General features: G+C 41.9%; 1 protein-coding gene across 1 annotated transcript in view; it reads right to left on the bottom strand.

The window, feature by feature from the left end:
• LOC126412116 (phosphoribosylformylglycinamidine synthase) overlaps positions 1 to 15,909 on the bottom strand; it is a 223,331-nt gene that overhangs the window by 145,488 nt on the left and 61,934 nt on the right. The window contains exons 7-8 of the mRNA XM_050081551.1: positions 5,704 to 5,844; positions 5,509 to 5,621 (exon numbers count right to left, since the gene is read on the bottom strand). Of these exons, the coding sequence (XP_049937508.1) occupies positions 5,509 to 5,621; positions 5,704 to 5,844 (254 nt within the window). The remainder of the gene's footprint in view (positions 1 to 5,508; positions 5,622 to 5,703; positions 5,845 to 15,909) is intronic.

The following is a 15,909-nucleotide window of genomic DNA, read 5'->3' as shown; positions in this document are numbered from 1 at the left end:
ATCGCAAATGTTTGTTTCTGTTGGTGGAGGGCCGAAATGCCAGTCAGCTGCTATGTTTCCATGTTTTTCTGCATATACTATTACATTCAATTCATAGCTTGCATCATATGAATAACTTTTATTTTTTTCCATTACGAAACTAGCTACTAACAAAAATAGTGTACTGTTACTGATAACACAAATCACTTTCAATTCAAGTTAACTGGTACTCTAGACTGCAGTAACACATCATAGGATAGACAGTGTTCTGTGTTTGTGATGGTTGGGAGGGAGAGAGACAGTGTTAGCAATCTTGTGAATCTCAACAACTCATGTTCGTTGCATCCGTGCACTGCTGCTGTCAGTTAAATCCAATGTTGCCAGATAGAAATAGGTTTTTCGCAGCATCGAATATATGGCCATTTTTAGGACCAGCGAGAATTTTACATAAACACTGGCCTTTTTTATATAAATTTTGCGTATAAGACGCACGTGAATTTTGGAGCCAATTTTTTGAAGAAAAAAGTGCATCATGTAGTCTGTAAAGTACGGTAAAGGAGATAGGAGTAATCTGCTGAATTACAGACCCATGTCACTAATGTCGATTTGCAGTGATTTTGGAACACATACTGTGTTCAAACTTATGAATTACCTCGAACAGAAGTAATATCTGGCATTTCCCAAGGAAGTGTTATAGACCTTCGCTGTTCCCGATCTACATAATGATTTAGGAAACAATTTAAAGAGCCCTCATAGATTGTCTCAGACTTTGCTGTCATTTACTGTCCTGTAAAGTCATCAAATGATTGAAACCAATTGCAAAATGATTTACACATGATATCTGTATATTGCAAAAAGTGGCAATTGACCGTAAATAATCAAAAATGAAAGGTCATCTACACGAGTACTTAAAGAATCCGCTGAATGTCCATTACATGATAAATCACACAAATCAATAGCCTGTGAATTCAACTAAATACTTAGGCATTACGATTACAAAGAACTTAAATTGAACGATCTTGTAGATAATGTTGCGGGGAAAGCAAACCAATGACTGCAATTTCTTGCCAGAGCACTTAGAAAATGCAACAGGGCTACTAAGGAGACTGCTTACAACGTGCTTGTCCACCCTCTTCTAGAGTATTGCTGTGCAGTGTTGGATCCACATCAGATAGGATTGATGGAGGACATCAAAAAAGTGGAAGGAAGGGCTGCTCATTTTGTACTGAATTTTTTATCATGCTGAGAAACGAGATGGAGCAATCTGTTTTACTTGGTAAAAAAGTTTCTATAGCCAAGATTGCATAAATACTTATTTATTTTCGACAACCTGTTTCTACAGACTTTGCTGTCAGCTTCTGGTCTTCAAAAATTTTTGGAGCAAAATGTGTTCACTGGGTTACAATCTCATGTGAAGTTGTCATATTAGTGGTAAAATGTAGCACATTATATAAATATTTTTTCCACCACCATGGATCCTTGCTCCTTCCATCGGCATCAATACAGAAAAGTTTCCTTATCACTAGCCACAATCCAGTCCAATATACTGTTCCTGCGTTGTTGCTTGGCTCACTGAATCCCCCCAAATGGCCTTACCATCAAATTCCCTTCTCTGGCTGCCACCCTTCCTTCAACAATGACATCCATCTGTTCAGATTCCACCAATCCTTAGCCCTTACCAACATACTCCTGCAAAACCATTTCAATCAGGCCCAAACCTCTCGGCAATACCTTCACTCCATCCATAAAATTCCCCCGCTATGCAATCCCAAATTCCTGGATCCCGTAACACACACAAACTCTTGCCCTCCAGGAACTAGGGCGACACGCACAATGTCACTTCAAAAAATTCTCCAACCTGCTCGGTTCCTATTCCTGCCTTCTACTTCCACTGTCCACCACACCTGCAACAACTTCCAGACCTCCCCCATGCTCCTTCACAGCTGACAAACCCTATCTTGCAGACCTACTACATTTATCCACCCTCCAAAACTCTCCCCCCTTCCCCCACCACCACACAAAATCCAGAACCTAAACAGACCCAAACACAGTCATGAACCTATCCTACAAAATCCTTAATTCCATAAAAGTATCAGTCCTTTCCAAAGGCCTCACCTTTTGGCCCACTCCCAAATCAGTCATGCAGGACTTGTTTAAGATGTTCTCTCCTTCTCCTGGTCCCTACGGTGGAAACACTTTCTCGCCACCAACCCTACCAAACAGACTCAACCAGAGACCAGAGTTGAACCCTGCATGACCCAGTTCATTTCTCCATTCAACCACGATCCACCATCACTGCCCCAAAATCAACCCCTCTTCTTAACCTCAAACCTTGCCTCACCATTGTTCCCCAGATAACTCAACATGCAAACTAACCTTACATCCACAGAAAGAAACACAATTCACCACCTAAACACTGATCCTGACCTTATAATCCTATCTGCTGACAAAGGCTTCACCATTCTTGTTTTAAATAGCAAGGTTTACCTGCCAGCTGTCAGATTCATCTACCTACAAATCTTGTCACAGTGACTCAATTCCAGAAATGCAGCAGGATCTCAAGTCTCTCCTCAAACCCTTAGGCCCATCCCAGAACCTCTCCCCGGAGTCCATCTCTCTGCTCACCCCTACCACTCCCTGCACTCCTACATTCTGCATGCTTCCTAAAGTCAATAAACCCAACCACCCAGGACACCACATTGTGGCTAGTTATTCTGCCCCCACCAAGAGAATCTCTGCTCTTGTTGACCAATGCCTTCAGCCTATTACCCACAACCTATCCTCCTATATAAAAGATACCAACCATTTCCTCCATCGACTCTCTACAGTTCTTATTCCGTTACCATATGGTACCCTGCTCGTCACTATTGATGCCACTTCCCTTACACTAACATCTCTAGTGCCCATGGAATTACCGCTTTAAACAGTACTTTTCCCAATGTCCACTGGATTGTAAACCAACCATCTCCCTCCTAGTCATTATAACTAACTATACTCTCACCCACAATTACTTCTCCTTTGAAGACATTACTTACAAACAAATCCAAGGTACAGCTATGGGCATCTGCATGTGCTATTCTATGCCGACTTTTCATGGGCCATCTAGAGGAATCCTTCCTAAACAACCAGAATCCCAAACCCCTCACCGGTTCAGATTCAGTGATGACGTCTTCGTGATCTGGATCGAGGGTGAGGACACCTGTCCACATTCCTTCAGTACCTCACCACCTTCCCCCACATTTGTTTCACCTATTCCTACTCAACCCATTAAGCCACCTTTTTCCAGGTTGGCTCCACCTCAAAGATGGCTACATCAGTACCTCTGTCCATATCAAACCTACGAGCCACCAGCAATACCTCCACTTCGACAGCTGCCATCCATTCCATACCAAGGAGTCCCTTTCATAAAGCCTAGCCACCTGTGGCCGTCTCATCTGTAGTGATGAGCACTCACTCTCAAAATATAATGAGGGTCTCATTGAGGCCTTTACAGATCGTAATTACCCTCACAACCCTGTACAAAAACAGATCTCCTGAGCCTTATCTTTCCAGTCACCCAATACCTCCCAAAGTCCCACCATCCGGCCACATAGAAGCACTCCTCTCATGACTCAGTACAACCCAGGACTGGAGTAACTGAATTACATTCTCCGCCAGGATTTTCAGCACCTGTCGCCGTGCCCTGAAATGAGAAATGTCCTACCCACTATCCTTCCCACCTCTCCCACAGTGGTATTCCGTCACCCATCGAACCTACACAATATTCTTGTCCATCCCTACACAACTCCTGCTCCCAGCCCCTTGCATCATGGCTCATATCCCTGTAATAGACGTAGATGCAAGACCTGTTCCATACATCCTCCCACCACCACCTACTCCAGTCCGGTCATAAACATCACCTATCCCATCAACGGCAGGGCTACCTTGGAAACCAGTCATGTGACCTACAAGCTCAGTTGCAACCACTGTGCTGTATTCTACATGGGCATGACAACCAACAAGCTGTCTGCCCGCATGAATGGCCACCGACAAACTGTGTCCAAGAAACAACTGGACCACCCTGTTGCTGAGCATGCCGTCCTTCATTTCAATGACTGCTTCACAACCTGTGCCACCTGGATCCTTCCCACCAACACCAGCTTTCCTGAATTGTGCAGGTGGAAGCTCTACTCTCCTTTTTCACTACCCTTCCCCCCTTCTCTCCCCTGCCCTCCGTCTAACCTCCCAACTGCACTTAGCTGCCTGCTCCCAGCAGCACTTCACCGTCCCCCACCCCTACCTTGCTATCCCTCTCCCTTCCCACTCCAGCCTCCTCCTTACCCCCCAGCTGGTTGCCTCTCCCATAATAGGCTTGTGTGTGTGTGTGTGTGTGTGTGTGTGTGTGTGTGTGTGTGTGTGTGTTGTCAAAGTTTGACAAAGTACTTGCTGGCCAAAAGGTAATCTTGCGACAGTCTTTTTGTGGCACCTTTCTGCAACACACTATCTCCACTATATGGTGAATAGCAGCTATCCTTTTCATTATATTGTTATATAAATATTTGTCAGATATAAAGCAGTCACAATCAGAAAGCACCTTGTGCACATGATCTTGTCCATATATCTAACACTTTACAAACAACTGTTAAGTCTTAAAAATCATGATATACAGTAAAATGTTCATCAGCACATCTGTTTAATTTATCATGACATGTTCATCAATGAATAGAACAAGACAAACTAACATAAACAAATGTGCTGATGTGCATTTCACTGTATGTTTTGATGTTTAAACTGTAATGATCACTTGTGGGCGTTACCTATACAGACGTGGTCATGTGCACAAAGTGCTTTTTGATTGTAAATTATTTCTGACAAACCTTTGAATAATGTGTTACATTTTATCCAAGAATATTACAATTTGGCATGAGGGTATAACTCACAATGAACACATTTTGTAGTGAAAATTTTTGAAGTCCAGAAAATGACAGTCAAGTCTTTCAAAACCACTTATCAATTTGTATTATTGTGAAATAGGGGAGAGAGTGCCACGGATATGATACACAATTTAAGGTGGCAATTGTTAAAACAAAAGACATTTCTTGTTGCGCCAGCATATTCTCTAAAAACTTCAATCACCAGCTTTCTTTCCAAAGTGTGAAAATATTTTGTTGGTGCCCACCTACATAGAGAGAAATGATCATTGTAATACAATAAAAGCAATCAGAGCTCACAAGGAAAGTTTTAAGTGTTCTTTTTTCCCCACATGTTGTTCAAGAGTGGAATGGCAGAAAAATAGCTTTAAAGTGGTTCAATGAACCCTCGGTCAGGCACTTAATTGTGCATTGCAGAATAATCATGTAGATGTAGATGCTGATATAAGACTCATATATATTACAAGCTGAGACACTGACAGTTTCAGAAGAATCCATTCTCACACATTCCACAACCGAAAAATGTTTGTAGTAACACTACAACTGAAAGACAGGAAATCTATTTTTATCTGCATTATGCAGCACTGATTATGTAATAGAAAATTAAATAAGTGCTCACCAGGAATCAATAGATTTCCAACAGAGTAGCCGGCAGTTCCCGCAATATAATGGCCGCCTCTTCCGACAGCGTGTACATCTCTTATCCTGCCCCCGGTGCCCGTTGTTGCCCCACTGTAGAGTATCAAGAACACATCAGTAGCATTGAGTTTGTTGCTGTACTGGGAGTATTACTACTGAGACACGAAATCATTACCTGAATGGTGCAACACCTGTAGGGAAATTGTGTGTCTCTGCAGTGAAGACAATGTGCAACATTCCTTCTTCTATTTCGAAGTTACTTGCTTCCTTTGCCACTTTTGGATGGAATTTTTTGACTTGAAAGCCTTCAATTGCACTGAAATAATAATAATAATAATAATAATAATAATAATAACAGTAATGATAATTAAAATGGTGGATTCCATGTCCTCACATCTGCTCATCAGCCTAATACTTCATTAGGACACACAAAAGAGGTCTAACAGCAAAAGAACAGCCCCAACAGTGGGCTAGGCATGGCTGCTTCACACACCAACCACACTGATTAGCTAATGTGATTTTATATATGCCTCTATGGCAAAGCCTCAGAGTTTGACAAAATAATTTAATTGGATGGGTAAAAAATCTACTCACCAAGCGGTGGCAGAACACACACACACACACACACACACACACACACACACACAAAAGAAAGTTATAATTAGGGAAGCTTTCAGAGCCAGTGGCTTCTTCTTCAGGCAGAAGGATTGAAGGGGAAGGAAGAGGGGTGAAGGAAAAGGACTGGAGAGCTCTAGGAAAAAGTTAAGATTTTGGGAAACTCACGGAGAAATGCGGGGCAGGGGAGACTTACTGGATGGGATGTGAAGGAAAGGTTGATTGTTGCATTGGAGAAGCTTTGAAAACTTGAGAGGTTAAAGGTAGAAGACAGGGTAATATGGAAGACAGGGATTACTGCTTAAACATTGTGCATGGTTAATAAGAGTGAAAAGCTAAGTGCATCGCACATAACAGAGCTGGAAGGGAGAGGGCGGTGAGGGGGAGGGGGGGGGGGTGAAAAATAGATGGGTAAGACAATGAAAGATGTGGAAAACTAAAACGGAGTGAAGAAAAGAGTAGTTACTTTGAAGACATGCTGAGACAGAAGGAATTAATATAAATTAAGGACAGGTGGATGGCGAGAGCCAAGGAGATGCTGTCCCCACCTGTGGAGTTCTAAGAAACTGGTGTCTGGGAGAAGAATCCAGATGGTGTGTGGTGAAACAGGCACCGAGGTCATGACTGTCATGTTGTACAGCATGCTCTGTAACAGGATATTGTGTGTTGCCTGTGTACACCCTCTGCCTATGCCCATTCATCATAACTGATAATCTGGTGGTAGTCATGCCGATGTAAAATGCCAAACAGTGTTTACATAACCTCAAATGTGAAGTAGTAGTTGGTAAGTATAAAGTTGATTAAGGTGAGTCAAAAGGATACCATGGTTTGGAATCATGTGCGCACTGGCCGAGGACATGTTCAGCAGCAGACAGATCATGTATGTGGGGGATGTCGATATAGAGGGAGATGACATCGATAGTGACAAGCAAGGTGTGTGGCGGAACTGAGACAGGCATGGATTTCAGAAGATCTAGGAACTGATTGGTATCTTTGATATAGGAACGAAGTCTTTGTACTATGGTTTGCAGGTGATGATCAACTAAGGCAGATATATGTTCAGTGGGTGCTCTGAAGCCAGCAATTATGACGACCAGGTTGGTTGGATCTGTGGATCTTAGAAAGAAGATAAAAGGTTGGGGTGCGTTGTTCTGGTGGGGTGAGAAGTTTTACGGATTGACTTGTTAGTCCTTGTGAGCGGACTTACAGAGGGACTGGAGATCAGTTTGGATCACAGGCACGGGATGTTAATGGCAGCTGCTGTATGTAGAGGCGTCAGATGGATGGTAGACCTTCGCTAACATCCTCCTTACGGTCAAGTACCACAGTGGTAGTTCCTTTGTCTACTGGAAAGATAATGATGGAGTCATCAGCTTTTAGGGAATGTAGGGCCTGGAGTTCTGCAGAGGACAAGTTAGGGTAATGTTGAAGGGACCTGTGGAAGTGCTGTGAAGCACTGCTGGATGTGAGGAATTCTTGGAAGGCTTATACGCGATAATTTTGAGGTAGTGGTGGTAGATCAAGTTGGTACTATGGTCAGAACTGTTCAAGGCAGGGTCCAATTTCAGGTTTTCTGTTGGGAAGGTTTTGGGATTGGGTTGCAAAGTGATATTACCAGTTGACATTACAAATGAAGGAAAGTATGTCCATCACCAAAGCAGTATTATCAAATGCAAGGGAGAGTGCTTTAGACAAGATGTAACGAAGCACAGTTGCCCACTGCTATCCTGTTTTGGTTTTACAGTCATTCAGTAACTTAGTTAAGCAATGAACTTTTATTTTTTTTCATTTTCACTACTCAGATTCCGACTACAGATTCTGTGGCCTTCAGCCTCATAGTACAGAATTCAGAGATAGTTTAAATAAAATTCCCCTAGTAAAATCTATTATTTCAGTACATTCTATTCAGAAAGTAATGAGCTAATTAGTTTTATTGGAAATGCATCCTATTAAAAGTTATGAACAATGACATATATTGTGCAATACATATTAAGTAAAATTTGAGTGAGCTAATAGATCGAATTCAGCTATAAGACTGCATCCAAAAGAAAGCCTAAATTTTACTGATTCCAGCAAAGTGTTTAAATTAACCTAAAATCTATTAGTTAAATAGATATTAAGACTTGAAATCTGTAGCCTGTATGACTTTCAGTGTCAATTGTGACCAAACTACTAAATAATTCCGAGACCTGTTTTGATACTTTTGCTACCTTTATTTTTCTACATAAAATGACTCCAGTCTCAACTTTGTAAGTGCATTAATTAAGAATTAAGTAAATTTGAATAAGTAAAAATTATTGTTGAAGAGGGCTGCCACGGTTAAAAATCGGGAATTCCCACTGCGGATGCATAAGTTAGTTCCTCGTATTTAAATTGATACAGCTCACTCATGTTATTTAAGTAATAAAACCCAATAGTTAACTTCAAAACCAATTAGAAAGGATCATTTTAACCCTGGGAAATTATAAACTATAATATATGAACAGAAATAGTCAAATATTCAAGCACTCGTCTATATAAGGTCCGAGCTGGTGCGGTTCTCAGTTAGTTCTCGGTCAGATTCTCATGGAGCAAAAGTGCGGCAAGTTGGTTAAATTTTCTGGTCGGTACCAAAAAAGCGTAATTTTGAACATTGTTAAAGACTGGAAGTTTTTGACCTACCTAATGTGACGATTAAGTGTAAGAGGCCTGGTCACATGAATATTGTGTGTGTGACTGACAGCAAATAAATCGCACTGTGGTTGTCATAAATGTTCAACAATGAATATGGTCTTGAATTTTGATTTTGGAAAACTTAATCTAGGATCCTGGCTTCTTAATTTCAGTGTGATTTAGGTGAGACGGACGCAGCTACCGGGAAGACAATATTGAATAAGCAAAGCAAGGTAGGTCGGTAACACTGCGCACTATCTACTGGGTGAGGAAATGTTTCCAATACATTCGGTTGTGACGTGAACTTTAAGTGGCACTAATACAAGGATACAGCCCGGCACGTTACAAAGAGGCTGAGGACACTGTACTGTTTTGATTGGTTCTTGTGATTATGGGTTATTCTTGGTCTGAGAGGCAGTAGCGAAGGCTGTTGGATGTTAAGGAGGTTGGCCAAGCTCAGTTTGTAGGAGAGGAGTGGTGGTCGATGGTGTGGCTATTTAGGGAGCAGCAGAGGGACAGGAAGGGAAACACATTTTTTCACGTAGTTTAGGAGAAGGTCGAATAGCTTTTTGTGGTGAAATCTGGCATATTGTCACAGTTTGAATTAGGCTTGGTGGATGATATCAACCAAGGAAACATGAGGGGCAGATAACTGCAGGATTTTGTAGAAGGAAAGAAGTCTGGTAAAGTGGAAATTGGCGGACAAGGCATACACGTCACAGATTAGCCGGGTAACAGCAAGAGAGGGCTGCATTTGAAACTGTAAAAGAACCTGGTGTAGAGAGGGATTACATCCAGAAACAGGAACTTTCAATGTTAGCCCTTTTGGAGTAACTCTAAGGGACAAGCAGGTTTCAAGAAACAAAACGTGGGACTTAGTTTTGACAGTGCAAAAGCACGCTTTTGAAAAGAACAGATGTAATATGAGATGGGATTCATCATGGCTAGAGAGGACAGTTTGAAGGGCTAGAAATTGTGGGAATAACAAAAAAGATAAACAGAGTGAGGATATAATCTAGAAAAACAGAAGAAAAGCAAGGAAAAAATTTGGAAAAATCAGAAAAATTCATACGAAAACTGTGACAACAGACAATAAGTAATGAGAGAGGTGCTCTATATGATATGAAAACAGACAAAATTTTAAAAACTGGGAAAACAGAAAGACAAAGTCATAGGAGAAAATGTAAACTAATTAGGTTGGCAGTTAAAGTGACGCAGGAGATAGCAGTAAAAGTCGATCAGAGCGGTTTGGTGAAAAACAAACGCACAAAAACATAAAAGAATTACAAATAAACAAAATAAGTGGAGGGTGGGAAAGAGAATAGCTGTCAAATTTCTGAATAAGCAATAGACGATTGGGAGAAAGTCCTGCAGTGTAGTGAACCGTAAATAGTTATATGCAAATTTATAAAAAACAATAGAATTCTGGTAAGTGTCCCCCGACCTGCCGTTCTGGGTGACTTTCCCAAAATCTGCCCCTTTTCCTAGACCTCTCCTGATCTTTTCCTTCACCCCTCTTCCTCCCTCTTCAACCCGTCTGCCTGAAGGAGGAGCCACTGGTTCTGAAAGCTTGCCTAATTATAACTTTCTTTTGTGTGTGTGGATGTGTGCACGCGCGCGCGGCTGTGTGTGTGTGTTTTCTGCTGCCACTTGGTGAGTACATTTTTTTATCTATCCAATTAAATTACTTTGTCAAATATTGATTGTTTTTGTTGTTATAAAGGCCTCAGAATTGTTCCAGCTCTACAGACAACTTCAGTACCACAAGCAGACTTTTGTGTGTCACAATTGAAAACTGGCAGCACGACAGCCATCTGTCAGGGTGCTTACTTTCCATAAGAAGACATGACAACAATGCATTGATATATTGAAAACATCAATATTTCATAGAAATAAAATCTATTTTAATACACTTTTGGCATGGAAAGTTCTGGCAGTGTGCATGTTTGTGTGCACTCTAGCTTGAAGAAGCATTCGTCTGGAAGTTAGCAAAGTTTTCATTCTTGTTCATGTGCTTGCCAAGTTGTTACCTTTACTTCTTAATTATTTATAATGATATTGAAACTTCCTGGCAGATTAAAACTGTGTGCCCGACCGAGACTCGAACTCAGGACCTTTGCCTTTCGCGGGCAAGTGCTCTAGCATCTGAGCTACCGAAGCACGACTCACGCCCGGTCCTCACAGCTTTACCTCTGCCAGTATCTCGTCTCCTACGTTCCAAACTTTGCAGAAGCTCTCCTGTGAACCTTGCAGAACTAGCACTCCTGAAAGAAAGGATACTGCGGAGACACGGCTTAGCCACAGCCTGTGGGATGTTTCCAGAATGAGATTTTCACTCTGCAGCGGAGTGTGTGCTGATATGAAACTTCCTGGTAGATTAAAACTGTGTGCTCGACCGAGACTCGAACTCAGGACCTTTGCCTTTCGCGGGCAAGTGCTCTACCATCTGAGCTACCGAAGCACGACTCACGCCCGGTCCTCACAGCTTTACTTCTGCCAGTATCTTGTCTCCTACGTTCCAAACTTTGCAGAAGCTCTCCTGGGAACCTTGCAGAACTAGCAATCCTGAAAGAAAGGATACTGCGGAGACAGGCAAAGGTCCCGAGTTCGAGTCACGGTCGGGCACACAGTTTTAATCTGCCAGGAAGTTTCATATCAGCGCACACTCCGCTGCAGAGTGAAAATCTCATTCTGGAAACATCCCACAGGCTGTGGCTAAGCCGTGTCTCCGCAGTATCCTTTCTTTCAGGAGTGCTAGTTCTGCAAGGTTCACAGGAGAGCTTCTGCAAAGTTTGGAACGTAGGAGACGAGATACTGGCAGAAGTAAAGCTGTGAGGACCGGGCGTGAGTCGTCCTTCGGTAGCTCAGATGGTAGAGCACTTGCCCGCGAAAGCAAAGGTCCCGAGTTCGAGTCTCAGTCGGGCACACAGTTTTAATGTGCCTGGAAGTTTCATATCAGCGCACACTCCGCTGCAGAGTGAAAATCTCATTCTATAATGATATTTATAGACGTATTTTACTGTCGGTGACTTTGCAATATTGAAACAACTTCCATATATTATGGACTTTTGAAATTCTGTTCTCTATATAATTTTGGTCAGTATTGGATGTAACCACTCACTGGTGAGCACATATCCTGTCAAACAAATTTGACACAATGAAGATTCTTTAACCAATTCTAAAATTACATTAATTAACTCCCGTAGACCTGGAAAGTGTTAAATTTTTTATGGTATGTAAAGCAGCCGATGAGAGAACTATGAGGAGAGACACTGCAGCTATGAAGTTGTTTCTTCTAGTCGGTAAATATCTGGCCTCCGAAACTGGGTATGACCACCATCTCAAAAGCTGCTCTTCTCAAGGAATTTTACAGCAGGCTTAAGAAAAGAGAGCAGATAGATTTAGTTGACCTATCTGTGCTTTTGTATTCAGTGTTACAGAACATAGATCATTCTGATCCAAATTCATCACAAGAAGCTCTTAGCCAGATTGAAACATCCATTGCAGCACTGTGAGGAAATCTGTAAAAATGAAGTACTAACAAAATGTCAGTTTGGTTTCCAGAAAGGTTTTTCAACAGAAAATGCCATATATGCTTTCACCAGTCAAATTTTGAATGATCTGAATAACCGAACACCACCCATTGGGATTTTTTGTGATCTCTCAAAGGCTTTTGATTGTGTAAATCATGAAATTCTGCTAGACAAGCTCAAGTATTGTGGCATGAGTGGGACAGTGCACAAATGGTTTAATTTGTACCTAACTGGAAGAGTGCAGAAAGTTGAAATAAGTAGTTCTCGTAACATGCAAAGATCAGCACATTCCTCAAACTGGGGAACTATCAAGAATGGGGTTCCACAAGGGTCAGTCTTGGGTCCTTTGTTGTTCTTATTATATATTAATGACTTGCCATTCTATATTCATGAAGAGGCAAAGTTAGTTCTCTTCGCTGATGATACAAGTATAGTAATCACACCTGAGAAACAAGAATTAACTGAGGAAATTGTCAATACTGTCTTTCAGAAAATTACTAAGTGGTTCCTTGTAAACGGACTCTCACTGAATTTTGATAAGACACAGTACATACAGTTCCGTACAGTGAATGGTATGACGCCATTAATAAATATAGACCTTAATCAGAAGCATATAGCTAAGGTAGAATATTCCAAACTTTTAGGTATGTCCACTGATGAGAGATTAAATTGGAAGAAACACATTGATGATCTGCTGAAACGTTTGAGTTCAGCTGCTTATGCAATAAGGGTCATTGCAAATTTTGGTGATAAACATCTTAGTAAATTAGCTTACTACGCCTATTTTCACTCATTGCTTTCATATGGAATCATATTTTGGGGTAATTCATCACTGAGGAATAAAGTATTTATTGCACAAAAGCGTGTAATCAGAATAATAGCTGGAGTCCACCCAAGATCATCCTGCAGACATTTATTTAAGGATCTAGGGATATTCACAGTAGCTTCTCAGTATATATACTCTCTTATGAAATTTGTTATTAACAACCAAACCCAATTCAAATGTAATAGCAGTGTGCATAACTACAATACTAGGAGAAAGGACGATCTTCACTATTCAAGATTAAATCTAACTTTGGCACAGAAAGGGGTGAATTATACTGGCACTAAAGTCTTTGGTCACTTACCAAATAGTATCAAAAGTCTGACAGATAACCAACAAGTATTTAAGAAGAAATTAAAAGAATTTCTGAATGACAACTCCTTCTACTCTATAGAGGAATTTTTAGATATAAATTAAGAAAATAAAAGAAAAAAAACCAAAAATATTTAAAAAGAATAAAAAAATAAAAAAAAATAAAGAAAAACAAAAAACACAAAAAAATAAAGTTGTTATATTAACTTAAGTATGTTGTTAAATTAACCTAATTATGTCATGTATTGGAAAATTCGACTCGTTCCACATCATTACGAAATATCGTATTCATGATCCATGGAACTAGTATTAATCTAATCTAATCTAATCTAATCTAAGTTCATTCTTTTCATCCACGGTGCCACAGACAATATTGCCCTGGCCAATTCCCTATTCCTTGACTTTCAGAAGCCATGCTGTACAATTCCTCACTGTTGTTTGGTGAACAAAATATGAACTTGCTGAGTGTTGGCCATTTGTCACTAATTCAGGATGTCACATTGAACTTGTTTGTAACGGGATGAAACTGATGGAAGTAAAGGGAATTTCTTGAATACCCCAAGGAATGTTATGAGTCATTACTGTTTACAGTATATATTAATGATGGCAGCTTCATGAGGCTACGACTTGATGATACTGTTATCTATAGGAAGACTGCAATGCCAAAAGATCTACAGAGTGTACAGCAACTGGCAGTGGACCCCACAAGTAAATAAATGTAACATATTATATATAAAAACAAAGATGAGGTGACTTACCGAACAAAAGCGCTGGCAGCTCGATAGACACACAAACAAACACAAACATACACACAAAATTCAAGCTTTCGCAACAAACTGTTGCCTCATCAGGAAAGAGGGAAGGAGAGGGGAAGACGAAAGGAAGTGGGTTTTAAGGGAGAGGGTAAGGAGTCATTCCAATCCCGGGAGCGGAAAGACTTACCTTAGGGGGAAAAAAGGACAGGTATACACTCGCACACACGCACATATCCATCCACACATACAGACACAAGCAGACATATTTAAAGACAAAGAGTTTGGGCAGAGATGTCAGTCGAGGCAGAAGTGTAGAGGCAAAGAAGTTGTTGAAAGACAGGTGAGGTATGAGTGGCGGCAACTTGAAATTAGCGGAGACTGAGGCCTGGCGGATGACGAGAAGAGAGGATATACTGAAGGGCAAGTTCCCATCTCCGGAGTTCGGATAGGTTGGTGTTGGTGGGAAGTATCCAGATAACCCGGACGGTGTAACACTGTGCCAAGATGTGCTGGCTGTGCACCAAGGCATGTTTAGCCACAGGGTGATCCTCATTACCAACAAACACTGTCTGCCTGTGTCCATTCATGCGAATGGACAGTTTGTTGCTGGTCATTCCCACATAGAATGCATCACAGTGTAGGCAGGTCAGTTGGTAAATCACGTGGGTGCTTTCACACGTGGCTCTGCCTCTGATCGTGTACACCTTCCGGGTTACAGGACTGGAGTAGGTGGTGGTGGGAGGGTGCATGGGACAGGTTTTGCATCGGGGGCGGTTACAAGGATAGGAGCCAGAGGGTAGGGAAGGTGGTTTGGGGATTTCATAGGGATGAACTAACAGGTTACGAAGGTTAGGTGGACGGCGGAAAGACACTCTTGGCGGAGTGGGGAGGATTTCATGAAGGATGGATCTCATTTCAGGGCAGGATTTGAGGAAGTCGTATCCCTGCTGGAGAGCCACATTCAGAGTCTGGTCCAGTCCCGGAAAGTATCCTGTCACAAGTGGGGCACTTTTGTGGTTCTTCTGTGGGGGATTCTGGGTTTGAGGGGACGAGGAAGTGGCTCTGGTTATTTGCTTCTGTACCAGGTCGGGAGGGTAGTTGCAGGATGCGAAAGCTGTTTTCAGGTTGTTGGTGTAATGATTCAGGGATTCCGGACTGGAGCAGATTCGTTTGCCACGAAGACCTAGGCTGTAGGGAAGGGACCGTTTGATGTGGAATGGGTGGCAGCTGTCATAATGGAGGTACTGTTGCTTGTTGGTGGGTTTGATGTGGACGGATGTGTGAAGTTGGCCATCCGCAACTACCCTCCCGACCTGGTACAGAAGCAAATAACCAGAGCCACTTCCTCGTCCCCTCAAACCCAGAATCCCCCACAGAAGAACCACAAAAGTGCCCCACTTGTGACAGGATACTTTCCGGGACTGGACCAGACTCTGAATGTGGCTCTCCAGCAGGGATACGACTTCCTCAAATCCTGCCCTGAAATGAGATCCATCCTTCATGAAATCCTCCCCACTCCGCCAAGAGTGTCTTTCCGCCGTCCACCTAACCTTCGTAACCTGTTAGTTCATCCCTATGAAATCCCCAAACCACCTTCCCTACCCTCTGGCTCCTATCCTTGTAACCGCCCCCGATGCAAAACCTGTCCCATGCACCCTCCCACCACCACCTACTCCAGTCCTGTAACCCGG

Source organism: Schistocerca serialis, chromosome 7 (genome assembly GCF_023864345.2).
Source record: "Schistocerca serialis cubense isolate TAMUIC-IGC-003099 chromosome 7, iqSchSeri2.2, whole genome shotgun sequence".
Taxonomy (NCBI): Eukaryota; Metazoa; Arthropoda; class Insecta; order Orthoptera; family Acrididae; genus Schistocerca; species Schistocerca serialis.
Note: the sequence above shows the minus strand (reverse complement) of the source record. Positions and strands in the feature narration are given on the sequence as shown.